Raw genomic sequence first — 18,882 nt, forward strand, 5'->3', positions numbered from 1 at the left:
GTAACTGTTTATCATAACCATTGCCGTTGTAAAACAGTGCAGACTAACGTATACAACGTTTACATAGTATAGAGAAGATTAAGAAAGCAGTCGTATCTTTTACAATCCTCTGTGCTGGGTTGTGTGTGAACTTCCCCGATATTATTGTAGTGTGTCTTTGATTGCATCGTCTTTGGTCATGTGACTCAGTTGTACAGCTGCAGTCACCTGATGAGTTGTGTTGTTGCTAGTGAGGAAAAATGGCTGCCCACTTGTCGTACGGCAGAGTCAATTTAAACATTTTGAGAGAAGCGGCTCGAAAGGAGCTTCGAGAGTTTTTGGACAAATGTGCGGGAAGCAAGGTAATGGACACACAAACATGTAAAACAATGGCCGAAACAGCGACAGCTAAGGTAGTCTCTTTAGCCTCGACGTCAACATTACCATGGAGATGCTACAGGGTGGACACAAATCACAATGTTATGGTTATTCTGTCTTGAGTGTTGATACAGTTCAATAACATTGGCCCTGATAGAAAAGCTACAAGCCTATCTGACTGTGAGTTGTAGTTTTTGTTTAGGCTGTAACGTTACATCAATGGTTTATGGTAACCATTGTGACCACATTTACATGATGTTTCATTTCCTGCTTATTAACTGTGTGTCCTGTTGCTCTTTAGGCCATTGTCTGGGACGAATATCTAACAGGACCTTTTGGACTGATAGCTCAGTACTCTTTACTGAAGGTAGGTGCTTCAGTTGTGCTGTTGCAAAGTATCACAGCAGACATGGCCCAGATAAAGATTCAGATGCAAAGGCATAATAGCATTTGATAAAGTGTAGCTTAGTCTTTTGATAACTGTTGAGATCAAACACATGCATGCTTGTCACTTTGTTTTATAGGAACATGAAGTGGAAAAGATGTTCACGCTCAAAAACGGCAGGCTCCCGTCTGCTGATGTCAAAAATATCATCTTCTTTGTCCGTCCCAGACTGGAGCTTATGGACATTATTGCTGAGAATGTATTCAGGTCTGTTTAATATGAAAATTTTTTAATTTTAAAATGCATTTTCTCAGTGTCAGAGAGTCAAGTATCTTCACATCACTTTGTCAACTTTGTTTACTGTATTTGAACACCTGTCCGTCCTGGATTGTTCACCTTTAGTGAGGATAAGATGCACTCAAGAGACTTCCACATTTTGTTTGTGCCACGGCGGAGCATGCTGTGTGAACAGCGGCTGAAGGAGCAGGGTGTGCTGGGCTCGTTCATCAACATCGATGAGTACATCCTGGACCTAATTCCCTATGATGGTGACCTGCTCTCCATGGAGTATGAAAGTGCTTTCAGGGTGTGTTTAACTTACATTTTCAAATCAGACATACACCAACCAGTCTGCTGCTTTACCAAATTGTTGTTTGCAGTGTGTGTCATTTAAGTTATTAATAAAATCATTATTCTTGGTCAAACTTGTGGAAATATTTTGAATTCCATACATCATTTTGATTCGTGGCTCTGGTGTATCTCTCAATGTCATAATGTTTTTTGTATTGCCTTTCATGTCATTCAGGAGTGCTACTTGGAAAATGACCAAACAAGCCTTTACCACACAGCCAAAGGCCTCATGACCTTACAGGCGCTGTACGGCACCATTCCTCAGATATATGGGAAAGGGGAATGTGCACGGGTGAGTATGGTGCAAGATGGAATCATTTTATGATAAACATTGTTCTGTATTGAAACAGATAACTGCAAATGGACAGTTGCTCAGCAGCAGCCAATTGAGTGAATTTATCTGAGAAAGAAATCCTCTGCTTGTTCTCAGCATGTTGCCAACATGATGCTGAGGATGAAGAGGGAGTTTGCCGGCAGCCAGAATCAGATCCTGCCTGTGTTTGATACTCTGCTTCTCCTGGATCGAAACGTTGACCTGCTCACCCCTCTGGCCACGCAGCTCACCTATGAGGGTCTCATTGACGAGATTTACGGAATCCAAAATGGTCAGAATTAACATAACCTTTTGTTTTATTCCAAATGGCCAAATGCTGAGTTATATTTACAGTATCTTATGTTTGCATTTCCCTTCATGTTTTCTGTATGTCAGCTCCTTTTGTTCTGCTATATCTTTCTTGACAATTTTGGGGGCAAAATGAAAGTAGATGACATTGGCAGCATTATACAGTAGATTAACTAGTAAATGTTCTTTCAATTAGGAAAATAATTAGTTAAAACAGCCACATTGATCATATCATAATCTTGAGGTGAAAGGCATCGTCTATGTCATTGGCTTTCTGGTTAGAACAGTATTTTAATCATCATTTGGTATGAGATTGTTGAGTTTGACTCAGGAATAACATGACAGAAAAGCAATCAACTTCTATTAGTATTTACTGCCAGCTCCTGGTTTTTTTTTTTTAATTGTCCAATCTTGTTTTTTTTTCTTCTCCCCTCTGCCTTACAGGTTATGTCAAGTTGCCCCCTGAGAAATTTGCACAGAAAAAGCAAGGGGAAGCAAGTAAGGATTTGCCCACAGAGCCCAAAAAGCTACAGCTAAACTCAGCAGAGGAACTGTACGCAGAAATCCGGGACAAAAATTTTAACGCTGTCGGAGCAGCACTCAGCAAGAAGGCCAAAATAATTTCTGCAGCCTTTGAGGTTGGTCTTGCTTTAACTTTGCTGGTCCCTGTGTGTTTACCTGCTAAATGTTAAGATAAAATGTAGTTGATATCCTGGGTCACTTCCTTGGGCTGCAGTATACCACTTTCAGACATCCAGGCACCCTGGCTGTGATCTGATCTGATTTTCATTTGTGTGGCAAAGGTCATAACAGAAATCTATGAGGTAAAGGAGGTGATGACAATCACCTTAGATAAAGCACTAATTGTTTAAGCAAACTCCTAATCAAGCCAGCCAGACATACAGTATTATCATTCTCATCAGGCCAGAACTCAGAAACACTGGTTCCAGTACAAACTACATTAACAGAGATGGTTGATAAGTGAAGTTTAGCAGCATTAGAATCGACCCTGGAAAGCTGTGAGTGTGAGCAGGCTGCTGCAGGGACATGTTGTACATTTTGTCATACCCAATCCTGTTCTTACACGTTATGTTTAGGAACATTAATTGTGATAATTCAATTAGTTTAATCATTTTAAATGCTTTTGGTCTTGTCCCTCACAGGAGCGCCATAATGCCAAAACAGTGGGAGAAATCAAGCAGTTTGTGTCTCAGTTGCCTCATATGCAGGCAGCACGAAGCTCACTGGCTAACCACACCTCTATAGCAGAGCTCATCAAGGACATCACCAGTACGTAATATTCCCATACTTACCTCATCAAATCTTACGTCTTTTTCATTCGATTTTGGACACATTTACAAAATAAATCTTGAGATTTGTAGAAATGTGTTTATTATCCATACTTGAGAAAAATAAGCCATTGTCCATGAATGTTCTAAAGTCTTATTGTTTATATTAATGTCGTTTGACATTTTCTCTCAAGGATTTTGGTAGTCTGCAATAACTTGATGTTGCTTCCACAATTTTGTTAAAATTTGATATGTTCATTAAACTAAAGTCTCTTGTTACAGCATCAGAGGCCTTCTTTGATAATCTGACAGTAGAGCAGGAGTTTATGACTGGAGTTGACACAGACAAGGTACTATTCAAAATATCCTAACTAATTTGTCAAACAGTTTTTCATTATCATTACTTTTTACATTGATATGCCATTTATCTGCAATTCCACTACATTGTTATATCTTTATTCAGGTGAACACATATATAGAAGATAGCATTGCTCAAAAGGATCCACTGATCAAGATTCTGCGTCTGGTGTGCATGCAGTCTGTCTGCAACAATGGCCTGAAGCAGAAGGTGTTGGACTTCTACAAGAGAGAGATTCTGCAGGTGCAGATGCCTTTGCCCTTACATTCCTGCTGAACAACAAAAGAAAATAGTGCACAACTGCTGTGTACTGTTAGTTGTATAAAAATAATAATAATTCAAACTGGTGACTGATTTTTCTCTCTCTTTTTGTTTTTGCTTATGTTTAGACCTATGGTTACGAACACATACTAACACTGAACAACCTAGAGAAGGCAGGTCTTTTGAAGCCGCAGACGAGCTCAAGGAATAATTACCCCACTATTAGGAAAACCCTGAAACTGTGGATGGAGGATGCAAATGAACAGGTATGAAATTTATGGAAAGAAGAAAGAACTTTGATGATTAAATATATGTCTTGTTGAGGGTTTCAAGAGGTCTCTAACTTTTTATTTTATTCCCTCAGAACCCCAACGACATCTCCTATGTGTACAGTGGCTACGCTCCACTAAGCATCCGACTCACCCAGGTCCTGGCCAGGCCCGGGTGGCGCAGCATCGAAGAGGTGCTGAAGATGCTTCCTGGCCCACACTTTGAGGAGAGACAACAGCTGCCCGCCGGGCTTCATAAGAAACGTGAGGCCCATTACCATCTAGGTCTACTGTTTGCCCTGCCGCTCACTAAATAGAACAAAAGTAAACAACCTCCTGCCTGGTACATGTAGATAAGACACAGGCTTTGTTTCTGTTGAGTCAAATGCAGAACAACAGCAGATTGATGGCACAGGGCTGACAATACCACAGAGCCTCTGTCAGTGTTTGTCTGCTGAAGAACAGCCTAGATAAAACACATACTATGCTTGATTTGACAGTGACCACCACTGCCTTCATCCAGTTTCCCACCATCTTCTCATATTGGCAGCATTGGGTGTTACATTGATGTGAATAATGAATTTAATTATACACTCAATATGAAATGTGCTAATTAGAACAGCGGGTTTGGGCATTAGACAGTTGACTTGTTTCCACATGCCTGCTTTAAACTGGATTGGAAAAGGTGATAATAGAGGACTCTAATCTAGGGGGAGGGTGACGGCTAAATTAGTGTTTTCACATTTCAAAATATGGTGCGTAAGCAGAGGGAACTTGGCCCTCTTTTACATTCAGCTGTGTTTTGTTAGAGGGAGTGATGGCTGGTTTACCATGTCAGGAATGTGTCACACGATTCATAATTCTGTTCAGTTCAGCGTTTACATTGTGTTTTTGTGCTTGACATCGTGTCTCCTTTCTTGGTCATACAGGCCAGCAGGGGGAGAATCGGACAACACTGGTGTTCTTCCTCGGTGGCGTGACGTATGCAGAAATAGCCGCTCTTCGTTTCCTCTCTCAAATGGAAGACAGCGGGATGGAGTACATTATAGCCACCACAAAACTCATAAATGGTACAACGTGGGTTAAGTCCCTCATGGACCGTCCTGAATCTCAGACCCCCTGAGTCACCTGCATGTACACCTGGCCACATCAAACACTGCAATCCGTCAGAAAACCTCAGCTGCTGTTTTATGTCCCTATCAGTGTACTGCAGGTGTTTCATTGATGTCTCTGCTGGATAAACAGCAACAGGCTATTTAAAGGTGCCCTGTGGATTTTTCTTTTCTTTTCTTTTTTTTGTGTAAACAAAGTTGTGTTTTCATTCTGTTACTAAGACACATTGTGTGTATCTTTGAGGCCTTGCTAATATGTTGAATGCATTAAGCCATTTTTTAATATTCAAAATTGTGCATTGTTATGTTTTTTGCTCAACTGTATATGTTTTCTTTTTACATTAGCACCACCAACTATTCATACAAAGCTGGAATAATGTTAAATGTGCAGCAGGAATGTGTATCATGTTGTGGTCTCATGCATGTTCATGATAGAAACAAAATGCTGGCCCACTTGTAAAAACATTCCTCCATAGTGTTTCCACTGATCGTAAACTTCACAGGGTACCTTTAATTTTTTTCTAGTCCCCAATTTGCTGCCATATCATATAAAAATGGTTTAATCCCACTGTTTGCACACATCCATTTGTGTTCTGTGAAGCTACTGTATATATGTATACATGTATGATTAAATCTTTTGGATGTGTAAAAGATAAAAGATGCACTTTGATTTTCCATTTTTGGAAGCTTTTATTGGCAGATTTCTCTTTGGCTTTTCCTGGCATACAAATAGGTAAATAAAGTCTTAACTAACTGAAATTAGTCTTGTGTTACTTGGTCATTTTGACCATTGTTTTCTGGATATTTTTTAGGAAAGGCAAGCCGGCCGTGATCAGTCAGAGCAGATGAAAGGCAGGGATGGGAGTGTATCCGTCAGCAGTGGTCCAGCTCTCTGAAGGAGCAATTAGCACAGTAACAGGCCTCCCGATCAGCCGATAATGGTCCTGTGCTGTCTGGAGAGCTCAGCCCATGGCAGCCCATGATTTGACAGCGCAGGACGCTGATTGAATTAGGAGGCCATTTGCTCCATGTTCCGGTAGAGGATAACTGTGCTGTATGAGGGTGTTTGATCTCTCTCTCTCAGTCAATACCGTATCCGTGCCTTAGACTATGAACATAGGGAGCCCTGCTGACAGCACTCAGATATTTTGGTGAACTCCTCTCAGGTAAATCTCTGTTGATTTCTCCTATTTTGATTAGCTAAAATTACCGTAAATCTTGTTACTATTGCTTGATGGCCAAAATCTTTCAGTAAAGCAATTTATTTTTTTGAGGAGCAGGTGCACTGAGGACTTAAACTCCCATTAGATCATTCCCAGGGGATTTAGATGCTTGTGATCAGTTATTGCTTTTGGCTCCTCCTCTGCCATAAGAGCCTGAAACGCTCAAGACAGCACACACCAACTTGGACTTCAGGGCTGGGAGTACAGGAGCCCACTCTCTGATCAGCCCCTGCCTTGCACCAACAACACCAAGGTATGATTGGTTTTGATCTTGTCCGTGATTCATGCATGTTTGAAATTTTATTAAGTTAAATCCTGGCAAACCTTTACCACAGTAATACTATATAAGTAAATACATTTTATATACTAACATTTCCTATAGCCTACAACTACTTTGAAAAAAACTCAAATGAGTGCATTCAGTGTTACTCAGCATGTTAGCCTACATACTCTTCAGCTTTGTCATGTCTATGAAAATATCTGAGACATGAAAGATCAATGCGTAAGATGTTCAGCTGTTCACAATTTGTCTCTGACTGTACACAAACAAAGTGGATCAATAGTGAACCGTATTAGGGTAATTTACAGATAAATTATTAACAGTATTCTTGTGACAATGCAGCTTCTTCAGCTCCTGCTGGGCTAGGAATAAATCAATATGCACTCAGGATACAAATAAACACATTTAATAATACATTAAGTGTTCAAAATAATGTCTTTTCAGGGAACAAAGAACATGTATTGAATGTAGTTTGTCTCTTCTCCATGAGAACTTTCTGAAATTTGACAAAAGTGTGTGTTCGCAGAATGGGTCGAGGTGAGAATATGGGACACCTGACTCAACCTGGTCGTAGGCAGAAGATGCAGCAGGAGCCTCTGGATGTGGAGCCTTTGATAATCCGCTTCCTCCGGACATTCAAGGAAATCCTTAAATTTGTCCTCTTCAGCTACACTGTGCTGTTTGGGGCTCTGCTCCTTGCCAGATGGACCACTTACTTTATGGTGGGAAAGTGAAAAGAAAGTGACTGTTGAGGAATGAGACTCTTCTCGCACTTAAAGCTTCAAGCTTAATGAAGTCCGACCTTCTTGGGATTTGTGAACTATGCAGTTCGCGTAAATTGTTAATGTATCCATGCACAGCTGGAGTGGTCACGCTTGTTTTGCTCTGTGATTCACACTTGCATTGGAGCCCACAGCTTTTGTACATTGTTCTTCATTCTTTGTCTTAATAATCAAGACAAGGTGTCATTTTACTAGCCAGTTTGCAACAGTTGCATTTGTTGAAAATATGTTTAAATGTGCAATCTAGAAACTGTGACATCTGCTAAGCTGCAAAATTACCAGAATGAAGCTATAAACATGTTTGTATCTTGTGTAACATACAAAAGCTGTATTGTGTATCTTTAAAGCATATAAAGTTTGGCTAAATGTTTTAAATAATGTCAATGGGAATAATATAAAATGTAAATAATATATATAATCTGTGCAGATGTTGGGGACTCTTTCTCTGCGGTGGTGCTACTTTCTCCCAAATGCATTAATAATACAAAGGTACCCTTCTCATCGCATTGTGGGTGTTGACAAAGTGGGCTTCCATAGAGTCTGAAGGCTCCAAGTTTAATGAATTTGAAATTAATTTTTGATTATTAGAGCCAATTTGGTTGACAATACTGTAGGCTATATAGGCATTGAGGCAACACCTACAGGGAGTCCTATCTTCAACTTCTCATTCAAGGACTTAATTATTTCACTCTATATTGCAGTTATATGTTTCTACATTAAATGAACAAAAACAGGGGAGAACCTGTGGCTGTGCTGCTGATCATGAAACTGCTGGGACCCAATTCAAGTTGCTGAGGCTGTTGTCACCTCTCTCTCTTCCTCATTTCCTGCTCCTTTACTGGCTCTACATTACACTAACCAGAAAGCAGAGGGAGAGTAAGTAGGCATTACTCATATACGACATCATTTTGTAACAGCAAAGAAAACACAGGTAGGCAGTATAAAATGAATGATAGCTTGGCTGTTTCATTTTGTGCATGCAGCCACATGAATCACCTGTTAAGACTTACTGGGAGACAATAATTAAATAAAGGCATTGTTAATGTAATTACTTCCACCTGTGCGTAAATCTGGGCTTGGTGCCAATTATTGTGTCACATATAAAATTTCTGACCCCAGTGCAATGTTTGTCCTCTTCCAAGTGGCATCCAGTAATGCAGGTGGTAGTTGCCACTGTAAGTCTTATCTTGTTCTTATCTCATGTTGTGACACAAGATCCGGATGTGTCAGACCAGCCTACGTTCAATGTAGCCTACAGCCAACATCAAATTAATTTGTTTTTGAGTAACCCCATCCCCACAAAAACTTAAAATAAAATCAAGTCAAACATATAAATACTATAAGTAAAATAGCCACTCACCAAAAAAAGGGTTAGGTGTGATGTTTATTAACATCATAACTATTTAACCTAAATATAAAATAGGACCTATCAATCGAATCTACATTTCTAAATCAAACGCTGTTTAAAATCAGTTTGCACTTTTATCACTTCACTTTTGCTGAATTCACCCTGCGTGCGTGGGTTAGTTTGATTTGGTTCACAGAAACAATACACACGGGCGGGGTTTAAGCTATTAAAGGGTTTTTCAAAACAAAGTCCCTTTAACTTTTCATTGAAAACGAAACGTGCTTTCAATTAATTAGTCAATTATTTTTCAGAGGCAGGAAAAAGACCCACATCGCTGACAGTTCATGAGCCAGCCAGGTTGAAATTTGACGGTCCCCCCGCACCGCTCACTCCGTTTGAAGCCTGCTGAACGCCGCCCGAGTTGCGCCATTTTGAAAGTGTAATGCTGGGAGAGGCAGAGGCGAGGGAAATCTTAAAGTAGAGTGCAAAGTCTAAAAGCGACTACAGCGGATTGAAGTTAACTTTCTTTGGCTGAAAACAGTTTTCTACCGATATATCCACCGGACGTGGGACTTGTGCGGTGCTCGGACTCACCAGCAGCCGTGCCCGCTTCATTCCTCCACTGCTCCTTGGTCAGAACCGCCCAGCCGACCGGGTCAGCACTGCTCCAGCCCAGGGCCCAGCCCGCTACAGGGATCCCCTCTGTCCGAGTCGCTCACCATGGCAGGTAAAATAAGAGAGCAAAGACTGCGAGAGAGTCTCCGCTTTAGTTTTTCTTCAGCAGCCTGAGTCCTGTCCTGCACAGAGGATGTGTGAGTCTCTCCTGTTGTGGTCAACCAGCGCAGGCTAACTAGCAGGCTAGGATACCTCCAAGATGCTACACTGTGTGTCACTGACAGCGAAGTGGAAAGTGAGCCTTTTCCTCAACAAACGTGCTTAAAGTACTTCAGTGATGAGGGGTTGTCTACAGCAGCGACACTGTATGATTAGTGTGATGTTACCTGTGGCCTTGCTCTCACGACTATGTGTATTTTTAGCTTAGTTAGCACCAGGCTAACGCGTGTAAAGTTGTCATTGATAGTGGTGGTGTGTTAAAAGTTGGTGTTGTGTTTTGTGCAGGGGCCGGTGGTGGGAACAGTGATGTGCAGTGGTGCTTCTCCCAAGTCAAAGGAGCCATAGACGACGATGTCGCAGAAGGTAAGTCCATGTGGTGGTCACTGCCTGGTCACTAAAACCTAATGTCTGGTGCACATCCCGTGCATGCTTGTTTTGAAGTTAGCTTCAACTGCTAGACTCAATGTCTGCGGTATTTATAAATATGAAAACGTGTATGGCTGACTGCTATGACAGAGCATCAGTCTGGCTGCACTGAAGTTAAAGGATTAGTTGTCTGGCACATACTTACACATAGCAGGCCAGTCACAGACTGGTGAAACTGGCTCATGGCTGACATTCATCTATTTTTGGCACAATTGCTGCAAAAAATATCAACAGTCACTGCTTCTATAATTCCCCTGTGTGCATTTGTCCAGTCTGTGTTATGTAATGCTTGCATGCTTGGGAGTTGAATGCATGTTAGAATTGAAATGCTGCAGCTTTTTTTGTTGTTGTTACCACTGTAGGACAAAAAGAGATTACGTAAACAAGTAGGAAGTAAGTCAAGCAATACGTTTATTTGGTTGAGCAATGAGTTCACGCAGGTTATGCTTCAAATGAGTTTCACAGAGTGCACTAATGGCCTGATTGGCTCTGCTGGTATGTGGCCATGCAGATGTCCTTTTCCTGAAACATCTACTGCAAGTGCACACATTACAATGGAGGAACAGGGAATTTAAATCACTCAGTTGTGGTGCTCAAAGCATTACAAGTTTCTGAGGTTTGTTTACCCAGGGTAATCCCCATTCAGGACTTCATTGTATTATTTTCAAATGGTTTCCATTGAAAACTTCTGATGGTACCGTCTGTTGTCTGTTGATTATCCTCACTAACTGGAACAAAGTGTCTGGAAAGATGCTGCTATATTCCACCACCTGCATGGCTAGATGATCACAAAGACCATATTTTGTTACTAACTAATTCTTGCAGTGGATTATTTTAACATGGGGATAATGACTATGAATAAGGGGGAAAAGTTCACATTATGCACACTGTAAGTTTAATATTCATTGAAAGACCAGTGGCAACCCCCCCCCACACACACACACACCTTTTTTTCTCATTGCCAATTAGTAAATTCAGAAGTCCCCTTATGTTTTCAGTACATGATGGACTTGTTTGTGTGCAGAGGACTACACAGCTGTTTACAGTAAGCTTTGCCTGAGAACAAGTATAAATGTGACAAAAATACACATCAGTGCATAGCCCTGAAAACACCACACTACAACAGTGTAGTAGTTTCATCTGACCCTTGTTGAAACGGTCTCCCTCACTCTGTCCCTTTAGTTTTATATGAGAGTCTGTATGGAGTCAGGTCGTGTCAGGCTCTTTGTGTGCTGTGCTACAAGAGGAACAACACCATAGTCTATATTAAGGGTTGTACTAGCTCAGAATAGTTCAAGCCTGTAAACAGGGATTGATTGTTGTATTGTAGGATTTGATGAGAATGCTTGTCTTTGAGAAGTGCTGAATAGCTGCAAATGGGGAGATGTTTTTTGTTGTTGTCTCTTCCTAGTTCAAGTTGAAGTTTGTGTACATCACAGTTGTGGTTTCACCATGGTTTGCACACCTCCAGGTGGGCAAAACAGTAGCAAATGTACAGTATGTTTCATGCTGCTGGAAGAATTGTGTGCATCATTGGGAGGATATGTTGTTGCCCCCCCCGGCATACACCACAGTCTCCCTATTGCAAATGCAATTTAAACATTTAAAAGGCTACTAATTTAAAAAAGATAAAATTATATTCTAATTACACTACCTTATTGACAGCTGACATCATATCTACGGTTGAGTTCAACCACTCTGGGGAGCTGCTGGCCACTGGGGACAAGGGGGGTCGTGTTGTCATCTTCCAGCAGGAGCCAGAGGTAAGTTTTGGTCACTAATCTGAATAAAGTAAATCTGTTTAAACAGCGGCATCATTGATATTGGGATGGTCGCATAGACTGCATGCTTTACTGCATTCAGAATTTAGGATGAAAACAAACATTGGGAATGAATCAAAACTTAACACTGATCTGCGGTCTGTCTTTTGTTTAGAGCAAGAATCAGCCACAGTGCCGAGGAGAGTACAATGTTTACAGCACTTTCCAGAGCCATGAGCCTGAGTTTGACTACCTGAAAAGCCTTGAGATTGAAGAGAAGATCAACAAGATTCGATGGTTGCCTCAGAAAAATGCAGCACAGTTCCTTTTGTCTACAAACGGTTGGTAAACCACTGGACTCTAATTAAACTGATTCACTTAGAAAAGAATAAATTGATCATATTGAACTGATCGCGTCTTTGACATGATTTAGCTGTATGTAATCTTGCATTAATGAGGTGGGTTTTCTCATTCACAGACAAAACCATAAAACTGTGGAAAATTAGTGAGCGTGACAAGAGACCAGAGGGCTACAATTTGAAGGAAGAGGATGGACGATACAGAGATCCCAATACTGTCACAACACTACGGGTGTGTATATATTGTTTTACAGCTGCAAAAATGTGGAATTTGTATGTATGATTGTGCTTTAATATGCTGGAACTGTAATAGTAAGCTACAGTTTAAGTTCTGTATTTACTTCCCATCCACTTCTTAAATGAACAAACCACAGCAGTGAATTAAAACTGAAATAGGTTTAACTTGGTATTAAGTTACCTAAAAGGCCAGTCACTAATAGCACAATAAGTTGTCAGTTGTTTTTATTTCATGCAGACATTAGGCTTTTATGCTGACATGTCTAACCAGCAGCAGTATAGTATGCAATAAAATCAATAATCTATTGCTGTAGTCATAAATGTTATTAGTCCCGCCTGTGTTTGACAAGTCTAAAAGTCTGTGCTGAAAAAGATCTGTTCAGCTTTACTTTCACACAGTGTTTTTCTCCCGAGTCATGCACACCCTCCAGTTTGAGAAACACTGATCTATATTTATTGAATAGTTTCCACAAATAGACTGAGTTTCACAGACTCGCCTGTTAAAATGAGGCCAAACCTTCCTTTTAACTGTTTGTTTTTTTCCATTTAAGGTGTTAGTGTCAGTAAAAGTGAACCTTAATCATCAGAATGTGATTGAAATAGAAGACAATATATTATCCGTACAGATGATGTCATCCTAAACCCTGCTCCTTTCCTCAGGTACCAGTATTCAGGCCCATGGACTTGATGGTGGAAGCCAGCCCTAGGCGAGTGTTTGCGAATGCTCACACCTACCACATCAACTCCATCTCAGTCAACAGTGACAGTGAGACCTACCTGTCTGCAGACGACCTGCGCATCAACCTTTGGCATCTGGAGATCACCGATCGCAGCTTTAGTATCCTTCTGTCCTGCAGTTCTATGCAGCCATCACTTTGTTTTATAGGTTGTGACTTAGGCCATCATGTCCCCTGTTGTTTGTTGGTGTACAGTGTGACCATGATATGAGATCAAACTTCTGAAAGGTGGATAAAGTGAACACAAGTTTGCAGGAGTTTACTTCTTTCTGTGTATCTTGTGTGAAATGAGTGTTGAGTCCTGGTTCGTTTAATTATTTCCCCTGAGGTGGCTCTGACTCACTGATAGATCCCCACATCACCCCGTTCACCTGCCCACCACAAATCACACAGGATATAGTCAGAAGTCAGACTGTACAGCACACGGTCCCTGTAGCAAAACTCTTAACAAAACTGCATAGCATGACACTGTTTTTCTGATCCATGTTAGTGAATAAATCAGTGCATTGAATTATATAAGCCAGACAAACACTGATTCAGTGGCTCTGTGGTAATGTAGGTAAAAAAAGTACTTTACTTTAGTAATTTTACTTACAGCTGCTGAAACAGTCTGAATTTAGAAAAATGAAATGTGTAGAAGTTATGTTTGATTTCAGAATAGCTCTAGTGCAAAGTATTTTTGTAAGTTTGTGGTAATGTCGGTGTAGCCCTTAACCCCACCTCTTCAGATATTGTCGACATTAAGCCAGCCAATATGGAGGAGTTGACGGAGGTGATCACTGCAGCAGAGTTTCACCCCAACCAATGCAACACTTTTGTCTACAGCAGCAGCAAAGGCACCATCCGCATGTGTGACATGAGGGCTTCAGCACTGTGTGACAAGCACGCTAAAAGTAAGCCGGCTTCATTAGCGCGCCCACCTGCAGGGGAGCTGTTACATTGTGACGCGTTTCTGTGGTATGCTGAGGGAAACTGGATGAAAGAAAATAAACTAGAACAGAGTAAACTTCCTGTTCTGCCTTTAGTAGAAAGACTGTGCTTCATGTTTTTTGAAGAGCTTGATTCCCTGATCGACCAGCTCTTATTGTGAGACCAGTGTTTCCGTAAAGGGCTGGGAAACGCAGCTTAGTAACAGACATGCATGTTGACTGGGATGGTCAAATCTGTAAAAGCCTTTCTAACAGCTTGCACATGCAGCATCTGCCAACAAATCTGCTTCCACGAAGCCTTTGGTTTCTTCTCTCTTCTTCAATTTTAGTAAAAGTAGGCATGTAAAAACATCATATGTATGATGGTCAGTGCCCTAAACGTGGGACTGACTAAGAGAGCAGACAGACTGTAATATGTGGCTGCATGTAATTATACACGGCTATGTAAAAATAGGAGGCATTTGCAATTAATAGCAGTCAGGGAATACTAATGGCATGCATCCTTTTCTTTTTTTTCTTAAGTGTTTGAAGAACCAGAGGACCCAAACAATCGTTCTTTCTTTTCTGAAATCATCTCATCCATCTCTGATGTGAAGTTCAGCCACAGTGGACGCTACATGATGACCCGCGACTACCTGTCTGTCAAAATCTGGGATCTAAATATGGAGTCCCGACCAGTGGAGACATATCAGGTCTGTAACTGTTGCCAAAAATAATGTTAGATTTTGTTTTCCCCCCTGCAGATTTGTAGTCGTTCTAATGTTTCCCCACAAGAGGGTGGTGTTTCAGTGCTGTCATTGTCCAGATGTCCAGAGCACTTGAAATGTCAATTTCTCTATTGCGCAGCTGTTGAATGTCACTGTAACACCTCATCTTTTTGTTTTAACAGGTGCATGAATATCTCAGGAGTAAGTTGTGTTCGCTTTATGAGAACGATTGCATCTTTGACAAGTTTGAGTGCTGCTGGAATGGCAACGACAGGTAAACACCTATTTTATTCACTTATTTCTTCAAATATCCAGTTTCAGGTTCAATGCAGTCACGTTAAGATTCTTAATCGTTCCTTTGCAATTCATTCAAACACGCGTGACGTGTGCAAATGTTTAGGGCCAGCTCTTATTTGACGCAGCTGAACCCAGTAATCGGCCTTATCATTTGCAGAGGTTATCTGCCCAGTGCAGCATTAGGCCACACGCAATTTGGCTTGGGTGGCAGAGGGTTATTCCTTTGCTGCTCTCAAGTAGTGGCTCATAATGACACATTGCACACTTATGGTGTTTTTTTGTCACCGTTATAATCTGGTTAATCATCTCTCCCTCATACTTTGTTTCTCTGCAGTGTTGTTATGACCGGTTCCTACAACAACTTCTTCAGGATGTTCGACAGAGGCTACAGGCAGGACGTAACCCTGGAGGCGTCTCGGGAGAACAGCAAGCCACGATCTGTCCTAAAACCGCGCAAAGTAAGCACAGGTGGGAAGCGCAAAAAGGATGAGATCAGTGTAGACAGTCTTGACTTTAACAAGAAGATCCTCCACACTGCCTGGCATCCTCTGGACAACATCATTGCTGTGGCTACCACCAACAATCTGTACATATTCCAAGAAAAACTCAACTAGCATTTGTTGAACCCAGATCCCAGTTTTCTGCTTGAGCCCCACTGCTCTGATACACACATAACAAACAATATCTGTCTGTCTTTGGCTAAGAATCCCCAGTTCTTGATATGCCCTTGGTGATTTTAAGTATTGAATGTGACAAAACTTACTCTGTCAGCAACAAACGGCGTCATTAACACAGTACTTCCAAGCAGGCCATCACAAGCACATTTTCCTTGTGTATTCCACCTATAGACATGCAGGGTTTGTAGCTCTGAGACCAGACTTACGGACTTAGTGTCATTGGTTTCCTCCTATTAGCATCACTCCACTCATCAAGTTACTGTTTGCAACTATACTTCATCCCATACCAAAGGGAAAATGTGTTAAATGCACATATTTGGCTCGTTTGTTTCCTTATTCTTTTGTGCCATCATGACATGATTCATTTTGTCATAGCTACCAATTGTTGATAGGTTTTTGTAGCGAACATGTTTTATTAGTTTGAATAGGAATTTCTTAATACTGTTGTATGTCCTTCTGTCACCATGTTCCTTTTCATACTGGTCTGAAACACTGCTAATACAAGCTGTCAACACTCCATATTTGCCCCAAGTAATTGTCAAGTTGCCAAGTTCACTCACCATTTCTTTCTAAATATACAGTATGGTTACACTGTTTAAGGACTACTGTAGTGTTTTATTATGTTTTAGCTCATTCTCCACAGATGAATTACATTACTGCTAACCCTTGTCCAGAGTCTACAGTAACAAAGTCACGATAACTCGAGGTGCACAGGCAAGCAAGAAAATTCAATTTGTGTTCAAGCACAGCATACCATCTGATAATAAATGTTAGTCGCCTAATTAATGCAAGACATGAAAATCACATCATCCTTGTAACAACAACAACCATGTGTCTTAGCATTTGTCTCTTGGATTAGAACTTCTGACCTGAAAGCAGCTTGCAGTGGTTTTCAAAATGATCCCTGCTTCTCAGCTGCATTTAAAAATGTTCATTGAGATAAATCACCTATCTTGAGCTCAGGCCTGTAGGTTGTTCATACATGAATACATTGAGGATAACTGTCAGCAGTAATGTATATTGGATTTCTACTTGATGGGCTAAAACATAAAAAACAATCCTGTGTTACTCTTCATCGTGGACAATGGCATGCGCACACGTCCGTCAGGTATTGTGGTTTTGGGAGTTGAGTGGGGGCTAATTATGCCAAAGTAACCAGTCCTATACACTCTAAAGATAGATTAATTTAAAGCTGTCTTGCAGACAATGTGTCCCCGGTCAGACCGGGCACCCTCGCACATGTGTGGACCACCATTTAAAGCTCAGGACAAAAGCTTCTATACATGGGAGGGCACGATGGCGTGCTGTGGCCTAACTCTGTTGTGGTTCGGTGCACCAACCCTGAGTGCCGCTGTCAGCTTCCCCACAAAGCGCGTTGTGTTGTTCTAGATTGATTATTCGCTTTACCCTCTGGATCTGTTTTCTGTTTGTAGATTTTTTTTATGATGTTTTGTACCGTACCTGATAATAGAAGAAGAAGAATCACTATAGCTGATTTATTTTTGTATAAATTAAGGCAATAGGATTACAGTCTGATCACTGTAGTTTCTTTAGCTGTCTATCACGGACTGATTGTAGGTTGAAGGTTGCTTGAAGGTCAGGTAACCTTTTTGTAATATGACTTTGGGATGTTTTTGTTCATTCTGGCAGGAATTTGTTTGAAAGCTAGAGACTTTTTGTGACATCGAGGAAGTGCGTCTTTTCTGACGTTGGATGTCCAAAGAAAAGTATTTTCAGGTTTCAGTACCTCTGTAGTCATAAGCACTATAACAGTTTATTTTATTTTAATTTGGCTGACTGTAACTGATGTTTATGTAGAATTTATTTGGACACTTCAGAGATAGATTCTGAGCTAATTTGGATCTTTAATGTTCTGTTTTTGTGCCATGGATTGTGAATGAATCATTGAGCTTCTGTGAAAGAGTAGGTCCTTTAAGGCCTAAATGGGAAAAGGCATTTTAATCAACATGTGATGTTAAAACCTTGATCAAGTTCTCTCTAAAGCTAGTCAAGCCAATTGACTAGGCAGAGTTACTGATTTTGAATTATTGTATGAAATGTCTTGTCTCTCTGTGATGCAGGGGTAGCTCCCCTATACAGACACGTTTATTTAAAAAGGAGAATTTGTGAAGCACTTGGTTTGCAGATGATTGTTGTATGGAATCAATGACTGTACTGAACATAGGAAACGTTTAAAGGGATAGTTCACCCTAGAATGATATTTCGCTCATTATCTACTCACCCTCATGTTGACTAAGGGCTGGAAGAAGTTTCAGAGTCCACCGTCCCTTCTCTGAGTTACAGGGGGTCTTGGCGTAGCAGTGCATGTCCATATAACGGTTGCAAAGGGACACCAGAGCTCTTCGTAAAAAAACACACACACAAAAACATCCAAATACCTCCATGATGCTCGTATGTAATGTCCGTCTTGTGCTGAAGCCCCAAATTGCGTAATTGTCCCGAAAAAAATTAAATACCGTAAGTCTATATTTTAAGCTTGTTTGTAGCGGAAGCTTCTCGAAGCTCCTCTTCCTGGTCCGTCCAAATCTCGCGTGATTTGCGCCGGCGTCAGTGCGGTTACTGCGAATCACGCGAGATTTGGACGGACCAGGAAGAGGAGCTTCGAGAAGCTTCCGCTACAAACAAGCTTAAAATATAGACTTATTTAATTTTTTTCTCCCAGCCCTTAGTCAACATGAGGGTGAGTAGATAATGAGCGAAATATCATTCTAGGGTGAACTATCCCTTTAATTCTGCTGTTTCTCTGCTACACTATGCTTTGATCCCATGCTGCCACTTCTCTTAGGAGATACCTGGTTGATCATAGCACAGTTTCCACGTCAATGCAGTCGTTCTGGTGACAGGTTAAGCCGTTGAATCAGGGCATGAAGCATATTGGTCTGAACAGAACTGATTTCCAATCACTAGGATGCCATAACCATAACCACCCATCTCTCTCTGTGTCGGTCTCTCTCTCTGTCTCACTCTGACACTTTTCCAATC

At 41.0% G+C, this 18,882-nt stretch overlaps 2 protein-coding genes and 1 long non-coding RNA gene across 3 annotated transcripts; all 3 read left to right on the forward strand.

The window, feature by feature from the left end:
• The first annotated feature begins 212 nt into the window (after positions 1–212).
• Positions 213–6,042, forward strand: vps33a (VPS33A core subunit of CORVET and HOPS complexes). Its single transcript, XM_085787280.1, has 13 exons — positions 213–341; positions 659–724; positions 882–1,009; positions 1,145–1,328; positions 1,548–1,664; positions 1,803–1,977; positions 2,439–2,632; positions 3,158–3,284; positions 3,566–3,633; positions 3,747–3,884; positions 4,031–4,168; positions 4,267–4,435; positions 5,101–6,042. Exons 1-13 carry the CDS (start codon positions 240–242, stop codon positions 5,292–5,294), a joined length of 1,800 nt encoding a protein of 599 aa, XP_085643406.1. The 5' UTR covers positions 213–239; the 3' UTR covers positions 5,295–6,042.
• Positions 6,043–6,581: 539 nt separating this feature from the next.
• On the forward strand, positions 6,582–7,536 carry LOC146981756 (uncharacterized). The gene is made up of 2 exons (XR_015036606.1): positions 6,582–6,759; positions 7,313–7,536. It is a non-coding gene; the product is annotated as an uncharacterized LOC146981756 (long non-coding RNA).
• Positions 7,537–9,256: 1,720 nt separating this feature from the next.
• ppp2r2aa (protein phosphatase 2, regulatory subunit B, alpha a) lies at positions 9,257–17,271 on the forward strand. Its single transcript, XM_085787281.1, has 10 exons — positions 9,257–9,643; positions 10,036–10,113; positions 11,842–11,939; positions 12,112–12,277; positions 12,415–12,527; positions 13,193–13,370; positions 13,998–14,162; positions 14,721–14,890; positions 15,088–15,179; positions 15,537–17,271. The coding sequence occupies exons 1-10, from the start codon at positions 9,637–9,639 to the stop codon at positions 15,814–15,816; spliced, it is 1,347 nt and encodes a 448-aa protein (XP_085643407.1). The 5' UTR covers positions 9,257–9,636; the 3' UTR covers positions 15,817–17,271.
• The last annotated feature ends 1,611 nt before the right edge of the window (positions 17,272–18,882 follow it).

This window comes from Trachurus japonicus, chromosome 9 (assembly GCF_045865225.1).
Source record: "Trachurus japonicus isolate A0001 chromosome 9, Traja_1.0".
NCBI lineage: Eukaryota > Metazoa > Chordata > Actinopteri > Carangiformes > Carangidae > Trachurus > Trachurus japonicus.